General features: G+C 35.5%; 1 protein-coding gene across 9 annotated transcripts in view; it reads left to right on the top strand.

Annotated features, from left to right (window-relative positions):
* Positions 1-24,991, top strand: part of RUNX1T1 (RUNX1 partner transcriptional co-repressor 1) — a 182,301-nt gene that overhangs the window by 145,105 nt on the left and 12,205 nt on the right. For all 9 annotated transcript variants that reach the window (XM_074316318.1, XM_019718441.2, XM_019718440.2 and 6 more), the window contains 2 exons: positions 7,384-7,452; positions 13,304-13,494. In XM_074316318.1, coding sequence (XP_074172419.1) covers positions 7,384-7,452; positions 13,304-13,494 — 260 coding nt within the window. The remainder of the gene's footprint in view (positions 1-7,383; positions 7,453-13,303; positions 13,495-24,991) is intronic.

The raw sequence follows: 24,991 nt of genomic DNA on the forward strand, positions 1-24,991 counted from the left end.
TAATGAAAGGATTGGAGATTATTGGTTGACAAACCTATTTTTTGCCTCTGGAAAGTGCGTAGTGGAGTATTTGTGTACAGCTGGAGCTATCATATGTCTATATCTATGATATGTCTATATTGAACAAATTAACTGAGTAAGTACTTATTTATTGAGTGCTTGCTATGTGCCAGGCATTGTGCTGTGCACTGTAGTAAAGGAACAAGATTCTTCATTCCTTCCCTTGAGAAATTTTTGATCCACAGAGGAAATAGGAGAGGAGATAACTAGCGTTATGGCACTGGATGGTCACTTCAATTCAGTCCCCTGAACTGACAGCATTAGTATTATCTATCTACTGTCCATTGTAAAATAAAAATTTCTGAAATTGATAGGACTTCATACCTAAGAGTGTTATTTTCAGCACACAGAATATAGTCACCACTATGGCATACAGATTCCAGTGATGCAGAAGTTTATCATCTCCAGGAAGATATGTTTTGTTTTCCTGTTATGTGACCAAAAGAGTAAACTTGTTTTTAAAAAGTCCTTGTTAAGATTACACACATATTACTTTTAATGATGCTTAATGAATTCACATTTTTTTGTAAAACTGAGAGGTTGCTTTGGCTTTAAGCTTTTGTAGATTGCATTATTCAAAGGCAAAAAGTATTTAATTTCTTCATTTGGACTCTGATAAAACAGTCATGTTCCTTAGGGACATAAAATCCTAGATTATCTTTTATGAAATTGTCACAACTTTAGGGGGGAACCTCTTAAGGGCCACACAATGTGCAAATTTTAGCATCCAGCACTTACTTTATTCTGTGTCCTTACTAATAGATTCTTGAAGCCTTTGAGTTCCACCTTGTGGTGTTGTGCTGTGGCTATAAATACAAAGACAGATGGTTTGTAATCATGGATGATATAATTTACATTAAGTGCTTTCTAAGATTCTCTCCTAGGTTTTGGAGTTGAATGTATTGATGTGTAATGAAAGGATTCGAGATTATTGGCTAATAAAACTATTTGTACCTCTGGAAAGTGTGTAGTGGGGTATTTGTGTACAGATAGAGCTATGATACGTCTATATCTCTATGTACGTATAGATCTCTATATCCTGCAGTTATGTTGTTTCTTTTAGCTCAATTCTTAAGCTGCTGTCTGATCTTAAATGAGATCTTGAGAACTTCAGAATAACATTATAGAAGATATCTTTAGTTCAAAATATCGCCCTAGTTATATCCTTAGCTTGGAAACCCTGGCAATGTTTAGTCATGCACACATTCTTAGCATTTTAAAATTGTGTTTGAGGACTGTAACTTCAGAGGAGAATGTAACTTCCATGACTGCTATGTTGTACTTGTTAAACTCATTCCCATTCTTACTTTTGAACTATATCCATGATATTAAGTCAGTGTGACAGGTTTAGTAAGATAACATAATTAATCTATTCCTAATTAAATTTTGGGAGTTTTCCCTGATATTAAATAGACTATTTTGAATAGGTTCTTAAAAAGTTTTAAAATTGAGTACACACTGAACCCATGATTTATTCCTACTTTTTGAGTCAAAAATAAGTTGATATCTTGATTCAAAATAATAGATATATCTTTGAAATGATAGAGCTTAAAATTATTTTTATTATTATTCTCTTGTTTTCCAGGAAAAACTCCAGACATTGAAGTATTAACAAAATTAGAAAGCTAATTTTTAAAACATTTGTTTTCCTATTTTCAAAGTATGACTTATTTAGACATTTAAGTTTTTTTACATTGTGTATTTTACTGAAGAGCAAGTTAATGCCATCAGAATTGACATTTGATCGCTTAAGTAGAATTACTTTTATACATATAGATAGGTAGCTGCTGGTTAGCACTTGATGTGCTCTTGGAGTATTTATCTGGGTCCCTGTGGTTCTTCTTTCTCCTCCTTTGTGCTCCTTTTCTTTCAGTATGCTGTTCACATCACTCTCTTGGCTCCTGATGTTTTAGTTCCTTTAAATTGCTTTCTTTTTACTGCTTTTAAATGATTCTAGAATCTTTCTATAGCTCATCTTGTATTTGTGTGCCCTCTTGCTGTGTTTCTCAAGAAGTCTTCTGCATCATTAGAGAGAGTTAAAAGAATTATGTAATGATGGATTTAAGACATGTTAGACACTAAAGCATAAAACTCTGAAATATGATCATATTTTCACCTGTTTTTTTAATGTTGGAATATTGTGATGATAGGGTATGAAATTTAGAAAATTATGTTTTGGTAAAGGTTTAACTCTTGCCAGAACGAGAAAAAAATGTCAGATAGAGGTTTTCTGTTTGTTTTAAATGGAATGAAAAGCCAGGTTAATTGTTCATAAAAAGCTTAGAAATTCATAAATTTGTTGAATTAATACCACCCCTTGCCCCAAGTAGATTGGTAGAGAAATTGGTATTTAAAAATGTATCTGTCTGTCAAGCACTATTACAGTCATAGAATTTCTCAGTACTGTCTAGATGCTCGGGATATCTAGCATGATGGTTAAAAGCACAGATCCTGAGTAAAATGTTTGAATTTAAATCCTGGATTCCTCTCCTTACTAGTTTTGTGACCTTTGGCAAGGAACTCCCTGCCCCAGTTTCCTCATCTTTAAAATGGGTGTAATAATAATATATGTCTCATAGGTGTTTCTATATGAAATGATTAATAGGTATAAAGCATATCAGACAGTCCCTGACACATAGTAGATGTGATATAAGTAATTGCTATTACTATTATTTCTAACATGCAATCTCAAAAAAGGAACTTTAAAGAATAGTAGTATGCGAAACTAGTGTCTTTTGCTTGGCAGCCAACATTATGAAATTATAATAGATTCTTGGGTATTTTTTTTATCTAGAAAGTTTTCCAGGCAGTAATTTTTAGGTGACAACTTTGTTTAAAAGGCAGAGAAACTAGACAAGGGGATTCTGTCTTAAATACAGTTGATCTTTTGTAGCTTTGGGACCCTAATTCATAATGCAAGTCTACAGAAAAATAGTTTGCTCCCAACCCAAGAAATATATCATTCAACTTCTATGAGATTATAAAAACCACAAACAAGTTCTTCAGAGTGTATCTTCATATAAATGTTTAGAGTTTTACACATTTATGTTGATTCCTTTAAATCAACTCATGGAATTCATTTCAAGATCATTCAGCTGAGCTCCTAATGCAAAGTGCCTGGTGTATTTAAGTATATTGTGTTAAAAATGATGTGACTACTAATCAAATATGTCCATCTTTTAAAAACAAGAGAGGACTGCCTCCTGGTCTATTAGGTATTTTTATTGTTAAAGATGGAAATCCTAATGCAGTTAGTTGCTGTCTTCTAGGTCGTGTTTGGGCTTCTGAAACATAATATTGAAATTTCTGAATTTATTATCCTTAAAATAAAAAATAAGTAATATTTTCAAAGATGAACTTTCTTAACCTTCCCTGTCTTTTGATGGTTTTGTAATATTAGGTTGGTGCAGAAGTAATTGTGGTTTAAAAGGTTAAAAATAATTGCAAAAACTGCAATCACTTTTGCACAAACTTAATAGCTATTATCATGATCACAGCCTCATTCTGCCCGCTACAGGATGAAGGCCATACCTCGGTGCTGCCAAGCTTTGAGCATTGCTGTTCTGGGTCATGTGAGGTCACATTGGTTTTCCAAAGGCTATCAGCTCATCCTGTCATGTATATTGATGGCTGCCTTCACTGCATCTAGTATCCAGTGGTCTCCATTCTGTCATAAGTGTAATGTATCCTCCATCTTTTTCATACATCATCTATTGCTCTTTCTGTTCCTTCACATTTCTTATAACACTTTTCCCACTTTGACTGAGTCTCCTCTCTTCATAGATGTGTGTAATCTTCAGGAGGTTCTCCTCTTCTTCTCCTCTTGCTCCCAGGCAATTTGCATCCCAAAGCAAGCAAAACTTTATTTAGAACTTTTCTATAATTTTTCCATCTTTCTGTAGATACATATGTATACGTTTCACATTATAAACCATCTCATATAGGATCTTTTGTCTTTGTTTCTACCACTGCATTTTAGTACACGATCCATTTTATAGCAACTGATATTTTATAGGTGCTCACGAATTAATGGTTTAAAATTGGCTTGTTTAGAATCTAAGCCTTTGAAACGTAAGTCTTTTGCGTAAGTTTGTCTAAATTAGCTAATATTCTAAAATAAGAAAGTCCTAGGAGAGAAGTTCTCTTGTGATATTGGTCAGCTTCAGGATTTTTTTGTTTAAAACTCAATTTTGCTTATATAGACTCTGTTATTGCTACTAATTAATCAGAAGAGAAATATTAAATTTATTAGTCATTTGGTTTCTGTAGCTATTATAATATTCATTAGTGTATCAAAATAAATTCTGAGGAGTACATCTATTATTCCTTTGGTAGACCTGATGTTTAGTAGGACGCACTTAGAATTAGAGAGGATATTGCAAAGTATGTATATTTTGTAAAAATAATTTACCTTCAGATTCTGCTACTGTTTAAAAAAATGTTTTAGAAATTAGGAAAGGATTAAGAAAACTGTTTTGTTTGATTGGCTTTGGTATTTCCATCAAGTTTCTAGGTCAGGTGGAGTTTGAGTCTATATATGTCATTAAAGATTTTCAGGAGATGTAGCCAGGAAGCTGAAATACTGCACAATTTTCCAGTGTGTGGTATGGAACCTCACAATGTCTATTATACAGCTAATGGGAAGATGGGTGGACAATTGAGCCATATACATTATCTTTGAGTAAATTTGGGGGCTATAAACATTCATTAAGGTTTTAATAAAATTTATAAAAGTATATCTAAGAAATTTGAGGACTTTCCACCAAGGACTAAGACAGTGAATTGTTAACTATAAAATGACATCTATCCTCAAGTGACATACACTCAGGGAATAAAAAAAGTACTGATGTGTATTGCTTAATCTAAACCTCTTCAATGGTTTTGTTTTCTTTAAAGTTTTGTACTGTTTGGATTTAAATGCTAGGAGAAAAAACTTTAAGGTGTTTTTTCACCTTAGTTATTTATAAGAAAATAAGTATCTATTCTTACTAGACAACTTACTAAATAATAAGGACAATAACAATAATGAGGGTAATAGCGCTGATGTCTAATGAGAGATTAGGATGTGCAATGCCAAGCATCTAATAGGAAGTAACTCATTCATTTTTCACACCAGTGCTCTTAACTCTGGTAGTATTGTCCCTACTTTACAGATGTGGTGACTAAGACATGTAGAAACTAATTTGCCCAATGTTACATGGCTAGTAAATGGGAAAGCCAAAATTCAACTTCACTAGACTCTAGAATTAACTCTCTTCTGCTTATGGTCTGTGGGGCTGGTAATTAGTATCTTTCATGCATAGACGTTGGGTACTTAACCTGTTCCCTATAAAATGATTGGCTATTTATAAAACAAAAAGTTATTTTTATGAAGTTGTTGATCTTTCCTTAACCCAATAAGTAAAAAAAAAAAAAATTTTTTTTTGCTACCTTGGAGAGGCATTTTTTTTCTGTTTGTCTTCAGACTTTACAGAACTATTCTTATCCAAAAAATTATTTTTTTTATTTTAACAATTTTTATTAGTTTCAGGTGCATAAAACAATGTAATAGTTAGACATTTATCATTTATATCCCTCACACAGTGACACCCCCCTTCCCCCACTACCCCTCGGACATCGCACAAAAAACTATGCTTAAGCCAACGTCTTTTCCTAAAAAAAATGTCTTCAAAAGTTTTCATAAGTACATCTCTCTGTTTCACTGTGTCATATAGCTAAATATGAACTTCACTGCACTTTTTTTCTTCTGGAAAGTTATAGTGGTGTGGAAGGTAATTTTGACAAATCTAATTAGCCATATCACATTTCCTTGAAGTCATATATGCACCAGTTTTATCTAGCTTTCTTTGTTTTATGAATGAAAATTACTTAAATAAAAACATTTTGGTTTTTATCATTTACTCTTGCAGAAATGAATGCGCACATGAGAATGCATATTTCCAGTCCATCCAATTATCAAGTAGTCATAAAATTAAAATGTAAACTTTTAAAAATAAACTTTTTATATTTGGAATAATTTTAGATTTAAAGAACCACTGCAAAGATAGCACAGAGAGTTTTCATATACCCTTCACCAAACTATAATAAGCCTTTTCTACTTAAGAATAGTTGGGGAAATCTTATGTGCTGCTCAACTAATAATGTACCCGACAGGATTCAAAACAGTCAAATGAACTTAAGGCTTTCAAATGTAAAATGATATATACTTAGATAAGTTGATTGTGTTTTTCTCTGTTCTTGATATTCTGTAGCTTTACAAAATATAGACAACTGGACTGAATTTCCTTTGACCTTCAGCATACCGTTAGATAAATTATTGTTTAAAAAATCAGCCTGCTCTTTGACATACACATATAGAGAAAGATTCAGTTACTTGAAATTTATCAAGGATTGAATGACTGTTATATTTATAAAAGTTAAAATTATTTTTTTCTTCCTCAAAACTCCTAAGTATATACACTTTCTTTCATTGAAAATCCAATATGGAAGACAGGTAGTGCATATTTTAGCTATGGAAGACTGTATACTCTTGAAGTTTATTTTCATGCACATATAAAAAAATATAAACGGTTTCATGTCATTTCCATGAGCATATATTTGGAGGTTAGCATTCCTACATCAACTTTATTATTATACTGTAATCTGTTTTTCTCACACTTTTAAAATTTGACAAGCTTAATAAGCATAGCATTTCATTTAAAGTGGGCACTTCATTTTCCTTTTTGGAAAGCATGTACTAATTTTATTTGGTCAACTGGATATCCATTCTAATGATTCTTTCTTGCTTCCACCCATGTCAAATCCATATGATCTAATTTGTGTGAAAATTTTTTAGGCTAAAGTATATTTTTAAGAAGTAATGAAATGTGAGAACTGGTTAGCTACATAGTAAGTCTCACTATTGAAAGGTAGTAGAATTAGAGCTATGTGAAAATTGTATTACCCTAACATTTGATGTTTTAAAATACCAGTTTGACTCTGGAAAGGAAAACTACCAATTTATTTTCTTTAAATAAAATATACCCATTGTGATCCATGTGGGGGACAGGGTTCCCAAACATCATATAGTATAATTAAATCGTTAAAATTGCTTCAAGCTTTGATCATACAAGGCATTTAGACCAATGACCTGTTTTCCTTGAGTTCTGATGACTGGTCTTGCTATTTTTATTTTCTAGAAGTAAAATGCTTAGCCTTTTAAAATTGTGTTTTTGTAAAGAAGCCAAGAGAATGGACATAGTTTAATTCTACTTGGTGTAATAATGACATAACAGTGCTTATGTGCTTTCCTCCTCTCTCCACTGCTTTTTATCCTTTTCATAGATGCACATCGGGAATTCCTTCACAGGCCTGCTTCTGGATATGTGCCAGAGGAGATCTGGAAGAAAGCTGGTAAGAATTGTTTAAAAACATGAGTTTAGTTTTCTGGCAGCTGTTTGCAGTTGTTAAATGCAGTGATGTGAAGAATGACAGGAAAGGACTTTACTGCTAACAACAACAACAAAACAACTCCCCGCCCCCCAAAAAAACAAATGTAAAAATCCTGATTAATATTCTTAAACTGGGCCTAATTAGAACATAAAATAGTTTTTATTTTAATAGCATCTGCCAGTGCTACTGTAATTGAAAAGATGGCAATATTTCCATCATAAACTCCTATGTTTCAGGAATAATAATAGTTTCATTGCATGTAATTTTTCCTTCGTGAAAAAACACACCGGTGTTTTATAAATTAAATTGCATACTGTAGCCTTTTCCTCTGAATTTTTAAATTAAAAAAAAATCACATCAAATCTAATTGACTTGTTGAGGCACTCAGAAATTTTATGGTTACAATGAATATTTAAAATTCATCTTCTGAGCTAATTAATATTCAATGATCAGAGCTAAATTACTAAGTTAAATGATAAAGCTGCTAAACTTCTATTTTTCTTTTCCATGTACACTGTTTGATTTTCATTAAGAGATATTTATCTACGTTTTGAAGTAGATTTAAAGTTCCTGATGACTCATTGATTTATTGGGCTTAAAGAAGTTCAGATCTGGCTGAACATTGGTGGAACACCAGCACTATAGAAGTTGAGTAAAAACCTTATAAAAACCAACTCAGGAGATAAAGCATAAACATGTTTCAAGAATTAAAGATGACATGATAAATATATACTGTGGCTTTGAGCTGCTGTAACTCCAACTGTTAAAATAGTTTTATTGAGCTGAGAAACTGAAAAATGCTATTTCTGCAAGTCATCAGATGGGTGTAAGACAAGGAACCATAATCAAGGAGCAAGAATCAAGGGAAAAGGTTCTTTTCTACAAAAGATTTCTACAAAAGGTTTTGATTTGACCCAGCTATGTCTGTAGTTCCATGCAACGTGCTGACTCTTTGGCCACTTGACTCTTTTTTTTTTTCCCCTTTCTTCCTCCTCTACCCCTCCACCCCCGCCCACTCCAGTTCAAGCAGTTGTTTCTCAGTCTAGTTGTGTAGGACACAGCTCCATGGCCCATGCTAGTATTATGAGTCTTGTACTCCCCTCGCTGAGGCAGCCAGTCACCAGTTGTCCATTGGCCGTTCACAGCAGCTCATGGCAGCTCTCGCCAGCCGGCTATGATGGCCAGCCAGTCAAGCAGCCCATGGCAGCAAATGGCAGCTCACGCCAACCTCCGGCTACTCATGGCAGCCCAGCTCCAGGGAGAGCTGTTGTTCACAATCTTAGTTGTAGAGGGAGCAGCTCACTGTCCCACATGGGAATCGAACTGGTGACTTCGGTGTTAGGAGCATGGCGCTCCAACCACCTGAGCCACCGGGCCAACCACCACTTGACTCTTATCCAAGTGTTTTTATAGATTTTTCTAATACCTGTTTTTGTAAAAGCAATAGGAGTTTTAAAATCTGATAGTATTCTAGGCTTAGTAACTTAGACTGAGAACCAGAAAGCTCTCTTTCATGTCCAATATGCAAATCAAATAGATCCGTTCAGCGTAAAGGTCAAAGATTAAATATATCTGTTGCTCAGCTGCATAATCTTACCAGATTTACAGCATCACTTCTAAGATTTTCTGTGTAGATAATAGTCATGGGATACTCCTAAGCTGTTAAAATATACTGGGTGCCACTTATCTAGAAAAAGAATTGCTACATCTTACTTCTGACCATTTTTCTCCTTCATTTTTAAGGTGTCAGTGCAATTTATTCCAATAAGAGGTAAAAGAATTCCCATTTTGGACAGTAGAAGGATGACTTTTTATATTGAGGGAGAGTTTTTTTCTGCTTTTCCCTTATTTATCCCAAGTTAAATCCGTGATAGTTCATAAAGAAAAATTGACAGTATTGTATAATCCAAATTCCTTTTGCGCTATTATCTGCTCAATTTTTTGTTTGACTGCTATAAAATGAGAGTAGGTTCTTCTAACTGTACCACCTTAGTTGGAAAGGCAACTTGAATAACTGCACAAATGAAGACTTACCATAAGTGGTAAGCAATTGGAAGCAGATTCAAAACTGCACTATGTATTTTCCACTTAATCATTTTTTTTTAATGTGGTATGTTGTAATCTACTGAATCCACTATTTTTTTTTTTTTTCACTAGCTGTTTTGTGGATTTCTATAACCAATTCTGGATGCCCTTTACATTGTGGGTACTTCAAGAGTAGAAAAGGATCAATATTTGTTTTTATTGGGTCCATGCATTCTCTAAGAAGAATTAAACTTTATTAAGTAAATGTTTGGAATATTTTTTAGATGTGCCTATCATGTATATTATTAGGTATACAACCTAAAATGTGACTTGGTCATGGTGTTGATTAAATTTGTATTTTTCTCATAGTGATATCCCTAATCTACTACATACGTAGGAACAGTTTGGGAATAGTTTTCTATGGATGGATGGATGCTAAATTTTAAGGAGTATATTAAATCCCCAAAGTACGGTGACAGTTTCATCTGGAAATCTCGAACAACTGCTTATAATATTTGTCTTCATAGGTTTCTTAAAAAGCTTTCTAGTGTTAGCAGTGTCAAGGCATCCAACACAATGAAAACAAGGGCAGAATGTGATATCAGCACTCAGCTTATTATAATTTGAAAGCTTTTCCAAGATTCTAAAGATTGTTGTGGACAAATCTTTTTAAGAAAGAAATCCTACAACATGTGTCTTTACAATGAAAATATTAGATGTTATCTTTGTGGTGAAAGATAAGTAAAGAAAAAAGATTAAGCATTTGAAAAACACCAGGGTAGAGCTCTCAAAAGGCAAAGTGGTATATAATCAGTGCATCGTTTTTCACAGAGAATTAAAATTACAAAAGAATGTATCCTGTGCTTGAAAGTACATCATATAATATTTTGCACCATTTTATTTTGAAATGATTTCAAACTTGTAGAAAAGTTGCAAAAAACAGTATAAAAAATTCTATTCCTTTCACTCAGTTTTCCCTATTTTACCGTATTTGCTTTAATATCCTCTCTTTTCCTCTCTCCTTCTCTTCTTTGTTTTGCATCATATTTTCCCCAAAACATTTTAGTGTGTATTTCCTAAGAATAAGTACATTCTCTGAATATAACCACAGTATAGTTACCAAAATGAGGACATTAACATTGCTACAATGCTATTATTTAATCTATAGACTTTATTCACATTATTCATGTTGCCTAATAATACCATATAATAATATAACAGTATACATTTTAAAATATTTGGAATCTCAATAAATGTTGAAGGACAAATCAGTTTTCCCTTCAAAGTAATATTTTTAAAAGCAACAGCAGTGGTAACAAAATGCACACTGAAGTTATTAAAGGTCTTTATATAATTGGTAAAACTCTAACGTAAAGATAGATTTTAAATTGCAACTGAATGTTTTCTTCATTGTACTTCTTTTTCAAATGATCAATGTTTGCAGTTGGTAACAAATATTCAAGCACCTTGCAAATATCCTACCGATTGTTTTTGCTGATCTGTATATGCCTGTGGGATTAGAATAGGAATGCATAATTTAAATATAAATTGCCTGATTTGCATATACAATTAGTCAAGCTACAGCTTTGATGATAAGCAAAAATTATTCTCCTGTATTGTCACTTAGATAGAATTTTAATTCACCTTGAATATTCAAACTAAATTAGACCTTGGCTGTTAGAAAGGCAGTACTCCCCTAGTGTCCCAACCTGTTCGTGAGAGGGTGATAAAGGTGTCTTTTCACCTCCTCGTGAAGAAGGTGCTTCAAGTTCTGAGCAATACACTATTTCTATCCAGAGTTTAAATGCATATCTTAAAGCAACCAACAAAGTCTTAACATATTTTAGTTAATATTTCCAGTCTGGCTCTTTCACTTGTATTTTAGGTTACCATATGTTGCCGTGTATATGTGCTCCTGTGTATAATGCATACCCATGTTTCTGGCCCAAACTTTCGGGGAAAAAAATCCTTTGTTTTAATTTTTTTAATTCAAATTTTTATTTGTTTACATTTAGGTACTTGGTTTTTTGTATTGTAAAGGAATTTTGACATTTGTTTTTTAACATTATGATACAAGAAATTTTATATAACAAATATTACAAAACATAAGAACAGATACAAGGTACAAGAAATTTTATGTACCGGTAACAAATTTATGACATTTATGCATCATAGAAGGCCAAGAACTCTTCATGTTGCAAGTTCGTCATAAGTTCAACAAAACCGATTATCATATTCCATATTTTACATATGGATATCGTTATTGATTTCTAGAGTTACACTTTTAACTCATAAGTATAAATAAAAGAATTAAAAACATTTGTTTAGATATGGAATTGGTACTACCCATGTATAACGTGCATCCTTATTTTTCCCTCACAAATTTGGGCAAAATAGTGCACATTATACACAGTAAAATATGGTATAACACCTCTCAGTAATTGCAAATGAATGAACTTAAGAAATAATACTGCTAAAGTGATGGAGGCTCCAAAAGTCATGACAGTTAGTTACTAATGGATTCTCAAGCCATAGACTGTAGATGTGTGAAATAAACCATGGAAATTTAAGTAGCCATATGAGTATTTGCATCTCTTACATTTTTAATCTACAGTAAAACATTTTTATTAGGAATCTATGTTTTTAATTAACAGAACATTTAATTAAGGTGTTTTTAAGTGGGTGAAACAATTAGGTGCAAACACTTGAATGAAACATGTCATAATTAGTTTGAATAGAGTGTTAATTGGTATTAGGTTTGCCAAGTTAATAACTACTGCTTATTAAATATTCAATTAATCATTGTCATTTTGCTTTGAATAAAAATGAAATTTAGATAAACTAATGCAGGGGGAGGATATTTTCCCTTGTTAATTAAAACAATTATTTTTTAATGGAAATTACTTGTTTTAGTTGTCAATCTTATGTTGTATATTAGTCAAATCTTTGCACCCTTTCCACAGCCAAAAATAAAGACCTAATTTGACACTTTGCAGGTTTGTAGTCAGGTCTGATTGTTTTGGCCTGTGGTAAGATTCAACTGTTTTTGTCCAGTGCAACAGTTGGTTATGGGAAACTGTACATATTTGATTAAGTAGATGGACAACAGCTTAAAATTTGGAAATGAGAAAATGAGTTTTAAAAATCCTGTCATTTAGTCTATAAATGCAATATCCACATTACTCAGGAAATGATTTAAGAAAAAGAAAAGCTGAATCATCTGTCTGTTTCATCATCGATTTTCTTTAAAAGGTCTGCATTAACTTAATTGTTATATATGATTTAACTTTTCACTATTGTGCTGTTTTTTATCAGTAAAATAATTGCACTTATATATGTTTATGTGTAAAATGTATTCCCTTCCTCTCTTTTTTTTTGGTTTGAAAGCTTTACCCATGAATTTCCTATATTCATATTAACCTATAGTATTGTGGCAAATGACCTTCTTTATGTGTCTGAATTATCCAGACAGGTTTCAGGTGGTTGCTTTTGTCCTTTAATTACGTAGCCTTGCCTCACGATCCTTTCTGGAGGTACTAGTTGTGGTAGAAAAGTTGTAATGGGATAGTAGTTTAAAAAATATTCCCAGAAGTGCATGTTAAAAAGTTCCACCCTTTCCTAAATGACTTTTAGAAATCTGCTGTTTTTCAGACAGCCAGAACCGCCCAAAAATTGGGATGGGAGTCATGCCTGTTCAATAGAATTCTCTTTAACAGCGGTCAGTATCCAAGGTCCTGCGCTAACAGAGAAATGTTCTCTTGTTCGATTTGATCTGCCTGGCATGCAGAGGAGGCTGTTAATGAGGTGAAGCGCCAGGCGATGACTGAGCTGCAAAAGGCCGTGTCCGAAGCTGAGCGGAAAGCCCACGACATGATTACGACAGAGCGTGCAAAGATGGAGCGCACAGTCGCAGAGGCCAAGCGGCAGGCGGCAGAGGACGCGCTCGCTGTCATCAATCAACAGGAGGATTCCAGCGAGGTGAGGCACTGGTGGGAGCATCCAAGGGAAGAAGATGCTTTCCACTAGTTAGAGTGCTTGTTTTTGATCCAGGAGATCACACACACACAAAAAGAGGATACTGGATTTAGATAAACAAATCTATGGGGGAAAGTTAGAATAATCTGGGGAGTCCTGGTACTTGTGGAATTGATCAAAAGCTGATCAGATTTTGTCTTTATTAACGACCTAAAAGAACAACTCTGCCAAAAAAGTTTTTTTATTTGGGGGTAATGGATTAAAGTGAAATTCTTATAACTTCCTAGCACTATGTAGACTCAAAACTCAGCTGTGTGTGGTTTCCTTCTAATAGAACGGATTTAATAGAGATACCCTGTGTAAGCTGTGCTCTCCAAAAACATTGCATGACTGGAATCAAAGTCATTTCCTTAATTATCGGTCCTAAAGTCCAATGTTAAAACAATGTTTGCATCAATTAAACATTTCTAAGAGATTTTCTGCTAGTTTGTTTTTCCACATTATTTGTAATAACCAGTATTATGATTATTTCATAATATAACATCACTGCCAGAGTCAGTATTATTCAGTATCATTCCAGTATATTAACACACACACACACACACACACACACACACACACACACACACACACACCCTGAATGGCTCAAAGATCTGGGAAGTAACAAACAATATCTCAAACAATATCTAACAGGATGATTTTTAAAACAGAGTCTAAGTCAGAGCATATATAAGTCAGATCAACATGGTGCTGCTCCGCATTAATTCAGAACCACAATCCCCAACCCCAAAATAATTTTACATAAAGAACTACAATTAGGTGAACTAGCAAAACCATGAACTGATAAATCAATGGTCTACTACAATACATATCTATAATTTGTGAGGGAGAGTAAGAATTTAATTTGTACCAAGCTTCTCTGTAGATGAAAGACCCTGTGAAAATCACCATGCCCAGAGTTTCTACTTAATGTGTAGCAGATGAATATTAAGAGGACAAAAGAAATTGATTTTCAACATTTGAAAGTTTCTCAGGAACAAAGGGAAGCTTACACTTTAACTGCTGACTTTTCCATTGTTGAATTAAACTAGACATAAATTCAATTTTATTGGTATCTTGTGGCTAAGATATGTAAGGACTTTGTGCTTTAAAAAATTATTAGTATCTTTTGGAGAGAACTTGCTCTGCTCTATTCAAGTTAGTAATACCATGAGGCACAGTTGTTGCCACCATTAAAACATTATCACTTTAACATGAATATTTTAGGGCTGTTATTTATGTTAAGAGTATTTTGTAGGTTGCTAAATTTTGAAGATAAACATCTAATAAAAAATTGAGAATTAAGTATTTGTATTTGTCCAATAACATGCTCTAATTCCTTCACTATCTATAAGCTTTTTATCTTTATTCATAAAACCTATCCAGGATTGCATAATCTTGACCCTAGTATTCAGCATTATAAAAATATGGTGTATCAAACAGCAATGTCAACGAAGAAACATCCAGCCTAAGAGAAAGCTTATAAGAGTGTATTTGAGCCAAACTGACAACAATTGCTGGGAAGCAAACTCGCAACCGATTGAGAAAATGCTCCAGAAAATGGCAGTTTTGCAACTTATTTTATACATTAGAATCAAAGGAGGAGGGTTACATGAAATCCATTGGTGGTAGATTAAGGGGGTGGGAGAAAGTAAAGGAGGGGGATCTTTGGGATTGGATAAAAAGTAAATTGGAGAGACAAGTATATCGTCTACATTGGTAGGTACAAGACAGTTAATAGTTAACATAAAGATGGCAATCAGGGGACAAGAACAACAATGATGGATTCTGTAGTTTCCTGCTGTGGTGCTGTGGGTCATGCCCTGGGGGTCCGGGAAAAGGGATTTCTCTGACATTCCAAGGGTATGTTATCTTAGATGCAAAAATGACAACAGACAGGCTCACTTAAGGTAAATATTGACCTTTGTCAAGGAAGCTACAGGCCAAAGATGTGACTACCAGCCACAACCTGATTTTAGTTAGGAATTTTTATGTTCTGACTATCCTATGTGGTTACTTTCAGTCTCTGAGTTTGTAGGGCCTGCCATGCAGGCCTCACCTGAGCTTGTCAGGTTTAGTATGTGGCCCCTTTTTCATCCACAGTAGCTATGGTAAGTGGTAGAGAGAATGAAAAAACCTAGGTATAACTGATCTTCCATAGTAATTTGTTTTGTTTTCTTTCTTTTTGGCTCTCTTGGGAAACTGATCTTTAATTTAGCATTACCCTTGTCTTTCACTGACAGTTTCACAAGGATTTTAAAGTAGACTATGCTAGGAGAAAAGGTGTGGAATTCAAAGGGCCCAATTTAATTCCTGGTTCCATCTCACAATTCTATGATTTTGAGAAAATCACTACGCCTCTAAAAGCTTTGGTCTTTCTCATGATGTGCAGATGAGTGAAATTGTCTTATACAATGGCGAGAACCTCGAGACATGATAATTTTAGCCATGAGGAAACATCTGGCTAGGGTTACACAGCTAAGAAATGGCAGAGTCTAAACTGAAATTCACAGCATGCTGTCAGTCTTCACATTGTTCCATAACAATGAAAGAAGGATCTTTTCATAAGGATCGTTGTGGTAATTTGGGGATGCAGATAAAGAACGGCAATTTAGGTCTGGTTTCCAACTTCTTTTTAAACTGCAAGGCCACTTTTTAAGACTTGGGGTGGCGGGCTCAATCTCTCAAAGGATTAAGCCTCTTTTCTTCAAAAGTAGTGTAGATATTTTCCTGAGAAAGAACAAACGATGGAAGAGAGATTTCATTTGAATGAAGCTGAGACTCCTCCAGTCTTGCACATAAGTACACCCACAAATTAATGTCACTAGTTTTCCCAAGGACTGACAATATCCCAGAACAATCTATGTGCCTAGTGGTAGGTTTAGTTCAGCTATACCTTTTGTGCAATCGTTAGCTTGAATTTTGTAGGTGAATACTTTTTCCCCCTCAGAATTTTTTTATTTTTCATTTAAGACTGAGGACACAACTTTGAACCCAACATGTTATAATATTTTCCTACAAACTATTCTTTCTTCACATTCAGGAATGTGTACCTTTTAATAGAAATGATCTAATAAAAGCCAACTTAGCAGCGATGCTTGCAAATTACCTCAAGTCTAGAAAGCTCGCTGAGCCCCTCTCAGAAAGAGGCAGAACAGCTCTGGCTTCCTTAGGCTAGAATAGAGCTTCCTCTTCCAGCCCTCAACCATGGTTGTCCCTATTAGGTAAGGCCTACAGGACCCAGGTGATCTACAGAGAAGACAGTGCAGGTACTTCTCAGAATTCTCTTCTGTTTTTATATTCAGAAGATTTTCTTGAATTTTAACCATTCAGCCCCAAATAAGACGCACATAGCATTGTAATTCCTAAATTTTATGAATTGTTTGTTTTTTTCTTAGAAAAAAAAATAAAAGGTCTGGCCATCATAGTAACAGGTTGGGAAAAAAATCCTCCCATTAAATGTAGGATACATTGATTTTAAAACTGTATCCAGAAACCTATGTAATTTTACTAACCATTGTCACCCCAATAAATTCTAATTAAAAACAAAAACAAAAAAAAACTATATCCAGAAATTTAAAAGTCATGTTTGTGACCTTTCCAGAGCAGTTTATTATTTGATTCATGTAACTCTACTGACATTCGTTCATTCATTTATTCTTTAAATAACAAATTCTTGAACTTTTATTCTATGTTGGGCCAGTGCTAGGCACTGAAGGTACAGTGGGCCCCGCCTTCATGTTGACTAAAATTCATCAGAGGAGTCAAATCGCTAAATTATAAGTCTTAATAGAGTTTAGTGTGGAGGATTCTGGGGAAAAAAAACAGTTTTGTTTCATCTCATATGTAAAGATAATCAGGAACTGGTCAGCAGCTGCCCTCCACTCCACACATACCCCCACCCTTGCTTCCTTGGCAGAGGGTATGTCAGTGCCCCCATGCCAGGAAGATGGGAAGAGAAGGTTTGCTAGGCTTTGAAAGCAGAATGGCTATGTGGTTGTTGAGTGTTTTGGAAGATCACTCAGGCTGCAGTGTGGAGAAAGATTAGAGGAAAACAAAAGGAGGGACGTGTCTGTTTCAGGAGATAGATGAGGAGGAAGATGGTAGGTATGAAGTGGCACTGGGGGTGGAAAACATTGGATTTACTGACTGGATGCCCATGAGATAAAATGGGCAGGATTTGATGATCAGTTAGCTGTCAAGGAAGAAGAGGGAGCTCTGGTTTTTCAGTGAACGTATAGTGTTTGGGGTATACCCCATCTGGTGATCTTGACCAACTTTCAGAAACTAATTGGCTTTGATCTACCCAAAGTATGTATGTACGTAGTGAAGGTGTAACCTTCCTTCATTTTTTGTATGTAAACAACATGAGTTAAAACATTTAAAGGAGCTCAAATCAATTATTTAATCCAACTACACAAGTCTCTGTGGACTGGAAAGGGCGAATAGAGCAGAAAGGCTTAACTAGTTCATGCTGTCTAATGTGAATGTTAGGATAGCACATTGTAATATATAAAGGTAGAGTGCAAGGTGATCATGCATCCCAGTTTGAGTGAATGGTTTTTCAGTGGATATACAGTGATTGAGGTATACCATCAGGTTATCTTGACTAACTTTCAGAAACTTACTGGCTTTGATCTGCCTAAAGTTACCCCTGTTGTCCCCATGTAAGTATGAAAAAACTCCCCTTCATTCTCAGGTGTCCAGGTTTGGATGATTAATTATATGGTCATACCACTTAAAGGCCATGTTCAGCCGATTAGATGATCATCTTTTGCTAGCAAAGCTCAGAGACAGATGGGTGTGGCAGAAAGAATCCAGGAGGAACCAGATCTTAATTCTGGCTCCAGCTTAGTCACCACATCGGGGGTCCCTTGGGTGATTCATTTCACTCCTGTCAGCCTCCATTTCTTCCTAAGGACTGAGATGTTATTTGCTTACCTCACAGGGTTGTCTAGGATTTTTTTTCTTTTTACATCGACATTTTAATTTAACATGTTTTGAGAAACACAAGGCATCATTGTCTGCTCACAGTCCTTCAACACCAGATATGGGAAAGTTCCTGAAACATTCTTTTTCTCCATTCTCTCCCTTATTGGAAGCTACCTTCTGTTGTAGATATGTACTCATCTCTTACCTATACCATATATGATTTTTATAATCTGAATCTATATGTAGATAATATAAATACATAAATTATTATTCTCTCTCTCCCCCTCATGAGGACTTGAAGAAATAACCTGAACTTTGGAGTCAGAAGACCAGAGGTCTAGGCCTGGAGTGGCTGTACATATGTTTCTTTTTTATTTTAAGTTTTTATTTTTATTTTTATTGGGGAACAGTGTGTTTTTCCAGGATGTCAAGTCATTTTTCGGTCTAGTTGGCCGGAGGGGGGGGGTGCAACTCAGCTCCAAGTCAAGTCGTCGTTGTCAATCTAGTTGCGGAGGGCGCAACTCACTGGCCTATGTAGGACTCGAACCAGCTACCTTGGTGTTATGAGCACCGTGCTAACCAAGTGAGCCATCTGGCTGCCCTGTACATGTGTTTCTTCTGAGCTATTTGTGTTAAGGACAGATGTCCTTGACTTCTTTCTGTAATTTCTGAATTTAGTTTTCCTTGTTTTGCCTCTGTTTTCACATATGTATAATATGTGAAAATAATGCCTATTCTGCTTTTAAAAAACCAGTGGTTCTGAAAGGTAGGCTGTACAGAATGGAGTAGTTCCAGAAAGAGAAAAAAAGACTTGAAAATAATTGAATTGGAGGAAACAGCAGGAAGAAAGTGGAGTTAGAAATGAATAACAGATGAGTATTATTTGTAAGGGGCCCATGTAATTCATCATCCAAACACCAGAGTAAAATGGGGTGCTCTTTCTGAGACAAAGCAGTGCTATTAAACCTAGCTGTCCCAGGCACATGGGAACCCTGCTAAGCACAGTTATTAGGAGTGGCATGAAGTTTCTTTTGCCTGAGGTGAAACAAGAAGACCTACAATAAATGTTTAGAAAGTGCTTTTTGAGACCTCATCAAAATGGCAACGTGAGGTGACCCTCTGTAAATCTCCCCTGGAATTTACAACTAATCGAACAACTATAACTCCACAAAGGACTCCCTGCACAGCAGACAGGCAAGACAAAGTGTCTCACTGATTAATTCACCTAAACGTGGGCAAATTGCGCGAGAAGGGGAGGGGGGGAAGGGAGAAATGCGGAGATGGAGCCGCGCGGGCGCAGGACGCAGACCTAGCTCAGTGCTCCAAGCTCTCTGCATCCTGGAACTACCGCAGCTGCGGGACAGGGAATAACTCGGACTGGTAGGGCTCCGTTTATGGCCCACAGGGCTGAGAGGCAGCATATAACACGGCTGAACCCAACACTCATAGCAGAGACCTCGGAGAAAAGACTGAGGGAAGACGGCTGAAAACGGTGGTTTAAGAACCTCACTGCCAAGCACAGAATGGAAACCTTAGGCACTGAAACTAGTCGCCCCCTCCCTACCCTCCCAGAGCTCGCCCCGTCCCCACCTGCCTGGTGCTAGAAGCAGAAGAGTAGCAGTATCAGATCAAAAGAACAGAATATTTGCTGTTCTGAGAACTGTGGACCGCAGACACAGACTCGCAGCCCAACTAGTTCCAGCAAAGGGGAGGGAGCTGTGGAAGCAGGACTGGCTGTGATGGTGGTCGCCACCATTGCTCTGGGCCACCTCTCACAACCCACCATGCCCCTGGCCCCACCTATCTGGGTGGATCCCTGCACGAGTAAACAGAACTGCTGAAACATACGTGCTCTGAATCTGGTGCAGGAAGAGCTTTGGAACTTCAAAAGCTCTCCGCATACCCACAGGGACAATGAGCCCTGAGACTCAGGCATACTATTAACAGAGCAGAAGCCCGTCTCCCAGGGAATCACCCCAATGTGTGAGAAGCTAGAATAGTGCAGAGAAAACATAGCACTACCGTGTGAGAGAGAAAAAAAGGCTGCAGTCAGAGAGAAAATAAAACATTCTACCACAAGCACTGGAAAAAAAGAAAGACCTCTTCCTATCAACCTGTTGCAGAAGCCACTCCTAGAGATGTCTAGGAAGAGAAACAATAAATCAGTTATTTCCATGAATAACAAGGGGAACAAGACAGCTCAGAAAGGAAGGGAAAAGTCTACAGAAAAGGAACTTAAAGATATGGAAATGTGACTTAAATGACAGAGAATTCAAGATTGCAGTTCTGAAAAAACTCAATGAGATGTAAGAAAACACAGAAAGGGAGTTTAATGAATTCAGAAACACAATCAAAGAACAGCATGAGCATTTTACGAAAGAGATTGAAATTTTAAAAAAGAACCAAATAGAATTTCTGGAGATTAAGAACTCAGTAGAAGAAATTAAGAATGAAATAACCAGCTTAGGTAGTAGAGTTGACCAGATGGAAGAAAGAATCAGTGACATCAAAGATAGAAACCTGGAAATGACACGGATGGAAGAAGAAAGAGACTTGAGACTTAAAAGAAATGAAAGAACTCTACAAGAACTTTCTGATTCCATCAGAAAGAGCAATATAATAATAATGGGCATACCAGAAGGAGAGGAAAGAGAGAAGGGAACAGAGAATATATTCAAACAAATTGTCGATGAGAACTTCCCAAACTTGTGGACAGAACTGGATCCTCGAATCCAAGAAGCAAATAAAACACCGGATTCCCTCAACCCCAACAGGCCTTCTCCAAGGCACATTGTATTGAAGCTGTCTAAAATCAACGACAAAGAAAGAATCCTCAAGGCAGCCAGGGAAAAGGAGATGGTAACCTACAAAGGAAAGCCCATTAGATTATAATCAGATTTTTCGGCAGAAACTCTGGAAGCCAGGAGGTAGTGGAACTCAATATTCAAACTATTGAAAGAGAGAAGTTATGAGCCAAGAATAATATATCCAGCAAAGATATCCTTTAGATACAAAGGAGGAATAAAGACCTTTCCAAACATACAGAAGCTGAGGGAATTTTCTAATACGTGACCTGCACTACAAAAAAAACTAAAGGAGGCTATTCGACCACCATCAACAGGGACATTTTGTGGCAACCAAAACACAAAAAGGGGGAGAGTAAAGGCCTGAACTGGAATATGGGAATGGAGAAAGTAAGCGTGCTAAAGAAAATGGAATACTCTAAATATCAATGTTTCTTTTACATAAACTTAAGAGTCACCATTCAAAAAAAAATTAAAAAAAAAAAATCCAGAACTGAAATATATACTGTAATAAAAGCAGAAACAGAGGGAATCATCATAGAATACTACCACACAGAAATAATAGACAACAACAAAAAGGCAAAGAAACAATGGAGACACAGCCATACCAGAAAACTAAAGATAGAATGACAGGAAATCCTTACATAGCAATAATCACCCTAAATATAAATGGACTGAGCTCACCAATAAAAAGGCACAGAGTAGCAGATTATATCAAAAAACTAAACCCAACCATATGCGGTCTCCAAGAGACACATCTCAGCTACAAGGACAAGCATAGAAACAAAGTGAAGGGTAGAAATTGACACTCCAAAGAGAGAAAATCTAGAGAAAAAAAAATGGAAAATCTAGAAAAAAATTATACAGAGAAAATCAGGTATACTCATACTGATATCAGATGAAACACACTTCAGGGTGAAAAAGATAACAAGAGATAAAGATGGACATTTCATAATGGTAAAGGGGACTATACAACAAGAAGACATAACAGTCATCAATATTTATGCCCCCAATCAGGGTGCACCGAAATATACCAAGCAACTACTAATAGAACTAAAGGGAGAAATGACCAAAACACAATTATACTAGGGGACTTAAATACATCGTTGGCACCTATGGATAGATCATCCAAACAGAAAATAAATAATAAAACAGCAGCCCTAAATGACACATTAGATGAAATGGACATAATTGACATTTATAGAGCACTTCATCCTAAAACATCAGACTATACATTATTTTCTAGTGTACATGGAACTCAAGGATAGACCATATATTGGGACATAATATCAGCCTCAGCAAATTTAAGAAGATTGAAATCATACCAAGCATATTCTCTGATTACAAGGCTTTGAAATTGGATATCAACTGCACAAAGAAACCAGGAAGAAACACAAATACATGGAGATTAAACAACCTACTTTTAAAGTACGAGCAGGTCAAAGAAGAAACTAGAGGAGAGATCAAAAGGTACATAGAAACAAATGACAATGAAAACACATCCTACCAAAATTTTTGGGATGCAGCGAAAGCAGTTTTAAGAGGGAAATTTATATCATTACTGGCCAGTCTCAGGAAACAAGAAAAATCCCAAATAAATACCCTCACATTACACATTAAAGAACTAGAAAAAGAAGAACAAATGAAACCCAAGGTCAGCAGAAGAAAGGAAATAGCAAAAAATCAGAGCAGAGCTAAATGAAATAGAGAACAAAAAGACAATAGAAAAAAATAATGTGACAAAGAGCTGGTTCTTTGAAAAGAATAACAAAATTGACAAGCCCTTGGCTAGACTCACTAAGACAAAAAGAGAGAAGACACTAATAAAATCTGAAGTGAAAAAGGGGAAGTTATCACGGATGCCACAGAAATAAAAAGGATCATCCAAGAATACTATGAAAGAGCATATGCCACCAAATTCAATAACCTAGAATAAATGGACAAGATCTTAGAAACATATAGCCTTCCAAGGCTGAACCATGAAGAACTGGAAAATCTAAACAGACCGATCACCAGTAACGAAATTGAATCAGTCATCCAAAACCTTCCCAAAAGCAAAAGTCCGGGACCAGATGGCTTCACTAGTGAATTCTACCAAACCTTCAAAGAGGATCTAATACCAATCCTGCTCAAACTCTTCCAAAAATTGAAGAAGAGACAGTACTCCCTAACTCATTTTATGAGGCCAACATTACCCTGATACCAAAACCTGGTAAGGACAACACAAAAAAAGAAAACTACAGACCAATATCTCTGATGAATACAGATGCAAAAATCCTAAACAAAATTCTAGCAAATCGAATACAACAATGCATTAAAAAGATTATTCATCACGACCAAGTGGGGTTCATCCCCATGGCACAAGGATGGTTCAACATCCACAAATCCATCAATGTGATACATCACGTAAACAAAATAAGGGACAAAAATTATATGATTATATCAATGGATGCAGAAAAAGTATTTGACAAGATACAACATCCATTTATCATTAAAACACTTAATAAATAGGTGTAGAAGGAAAATACCTTAACATAATAAACGCTATATATGACAAGCCCTCAGCTAATCTCATAATTAATGGTGAAAAACTGAAGCCCTTTGCTCTACGTTCAGGAACACGACAGGGCTGTCCCCTGTCATCTCTGCTTTTCAACATAGAAGTCCTTGCCAGAGCAATCAGGCAAGAGAAAGAAATAAAAGGCATCCAAGTTGGGAATGAAGAAGTTAAATTATCACTCTTTGCAGATGACGTGATGCTATATATAGAAAACCCTAAAGACTCCGCCAAAAAGCTATTAGAAACAATCAACGAATACAGTAAAGTTGCCGGCTACAAAATCAATGTACAAAAGTCCAGTGCATTCCTATATATTAACAATGAAATCTCAGAAAAAGAAATACAAAAAACAATTGCTTTTGCAATTGGAGCAAAAAGAATAAAATACCTAGGAATAATCTTAACCAAGGATGTGAAAAACCTGCATGCTGAAAGCTGTAGGACATTTTCAAAAGAAATTGAAGAAGACACAAAGAAATGGAAAGACATTCCATGCTCTTGGAGTAGAAGAGTCAACATAGTTTAAATGGCCATATTACCGAAAGCAATATACAGATTTAATGCAATCCCCATCAAAATCCCAATGGCATTTTTTAAACAAATAGAACAAAAAAATCATCAGATTTGTTTGGAACCACAAAAGACCCCGAATAGCCAAAGCAATCTTAAGAAAAAAGAACAATACTTGAGGTATCACACTCCCTGACTTGAGCTTGTACTACAGGGCTACAATAATCAAAACAGCATGGTATTGGCAGAAAAACAGATACACAGACCAATGAAATAGAATTCAGAACCCAGAAATAAAACCACATAAATATGGACAGATGATTTTTGACAAAGAAGCTAAAAACATACAATGGAGGAAAGACAGCCTCTTCAATAAATGGTGCTAGGCGAGTTTATAGCCACATGCAAAAAATGAAAATGGACTGCTATCTGTCACCACGTACCAAAATTAATTCAAAATGGATCAAAGACTTAAGCATACGTCCTGACACAATAAACTGTATAGAAGTAAACATAGGTACTAAACCTATGGACCTTGAGTTCAAAGAGAATTTTATGAATTTGACTCCAAAGACAATGGAACTATAAGCTAAAATAAATGAATGGGACTATATTAAACTTAAAAGCTTCTGCACAGCAAAAGAAACCATCGACG

Source organism: Rhinolophus sinicus, linkage group LG12 (genome assembly GCF_036562045.2).
Source record: "Rhinolophus sinicus isolate RSC01 linkage group LG12, ASM3656204v1, whole genome shotgun sequence".
NCBI lineage: Eukaryota > Metazoa > Chordata > Mammalia > Chiroptera > Rhinolophidae > Rhinolophus > Rhinolophus sinicus.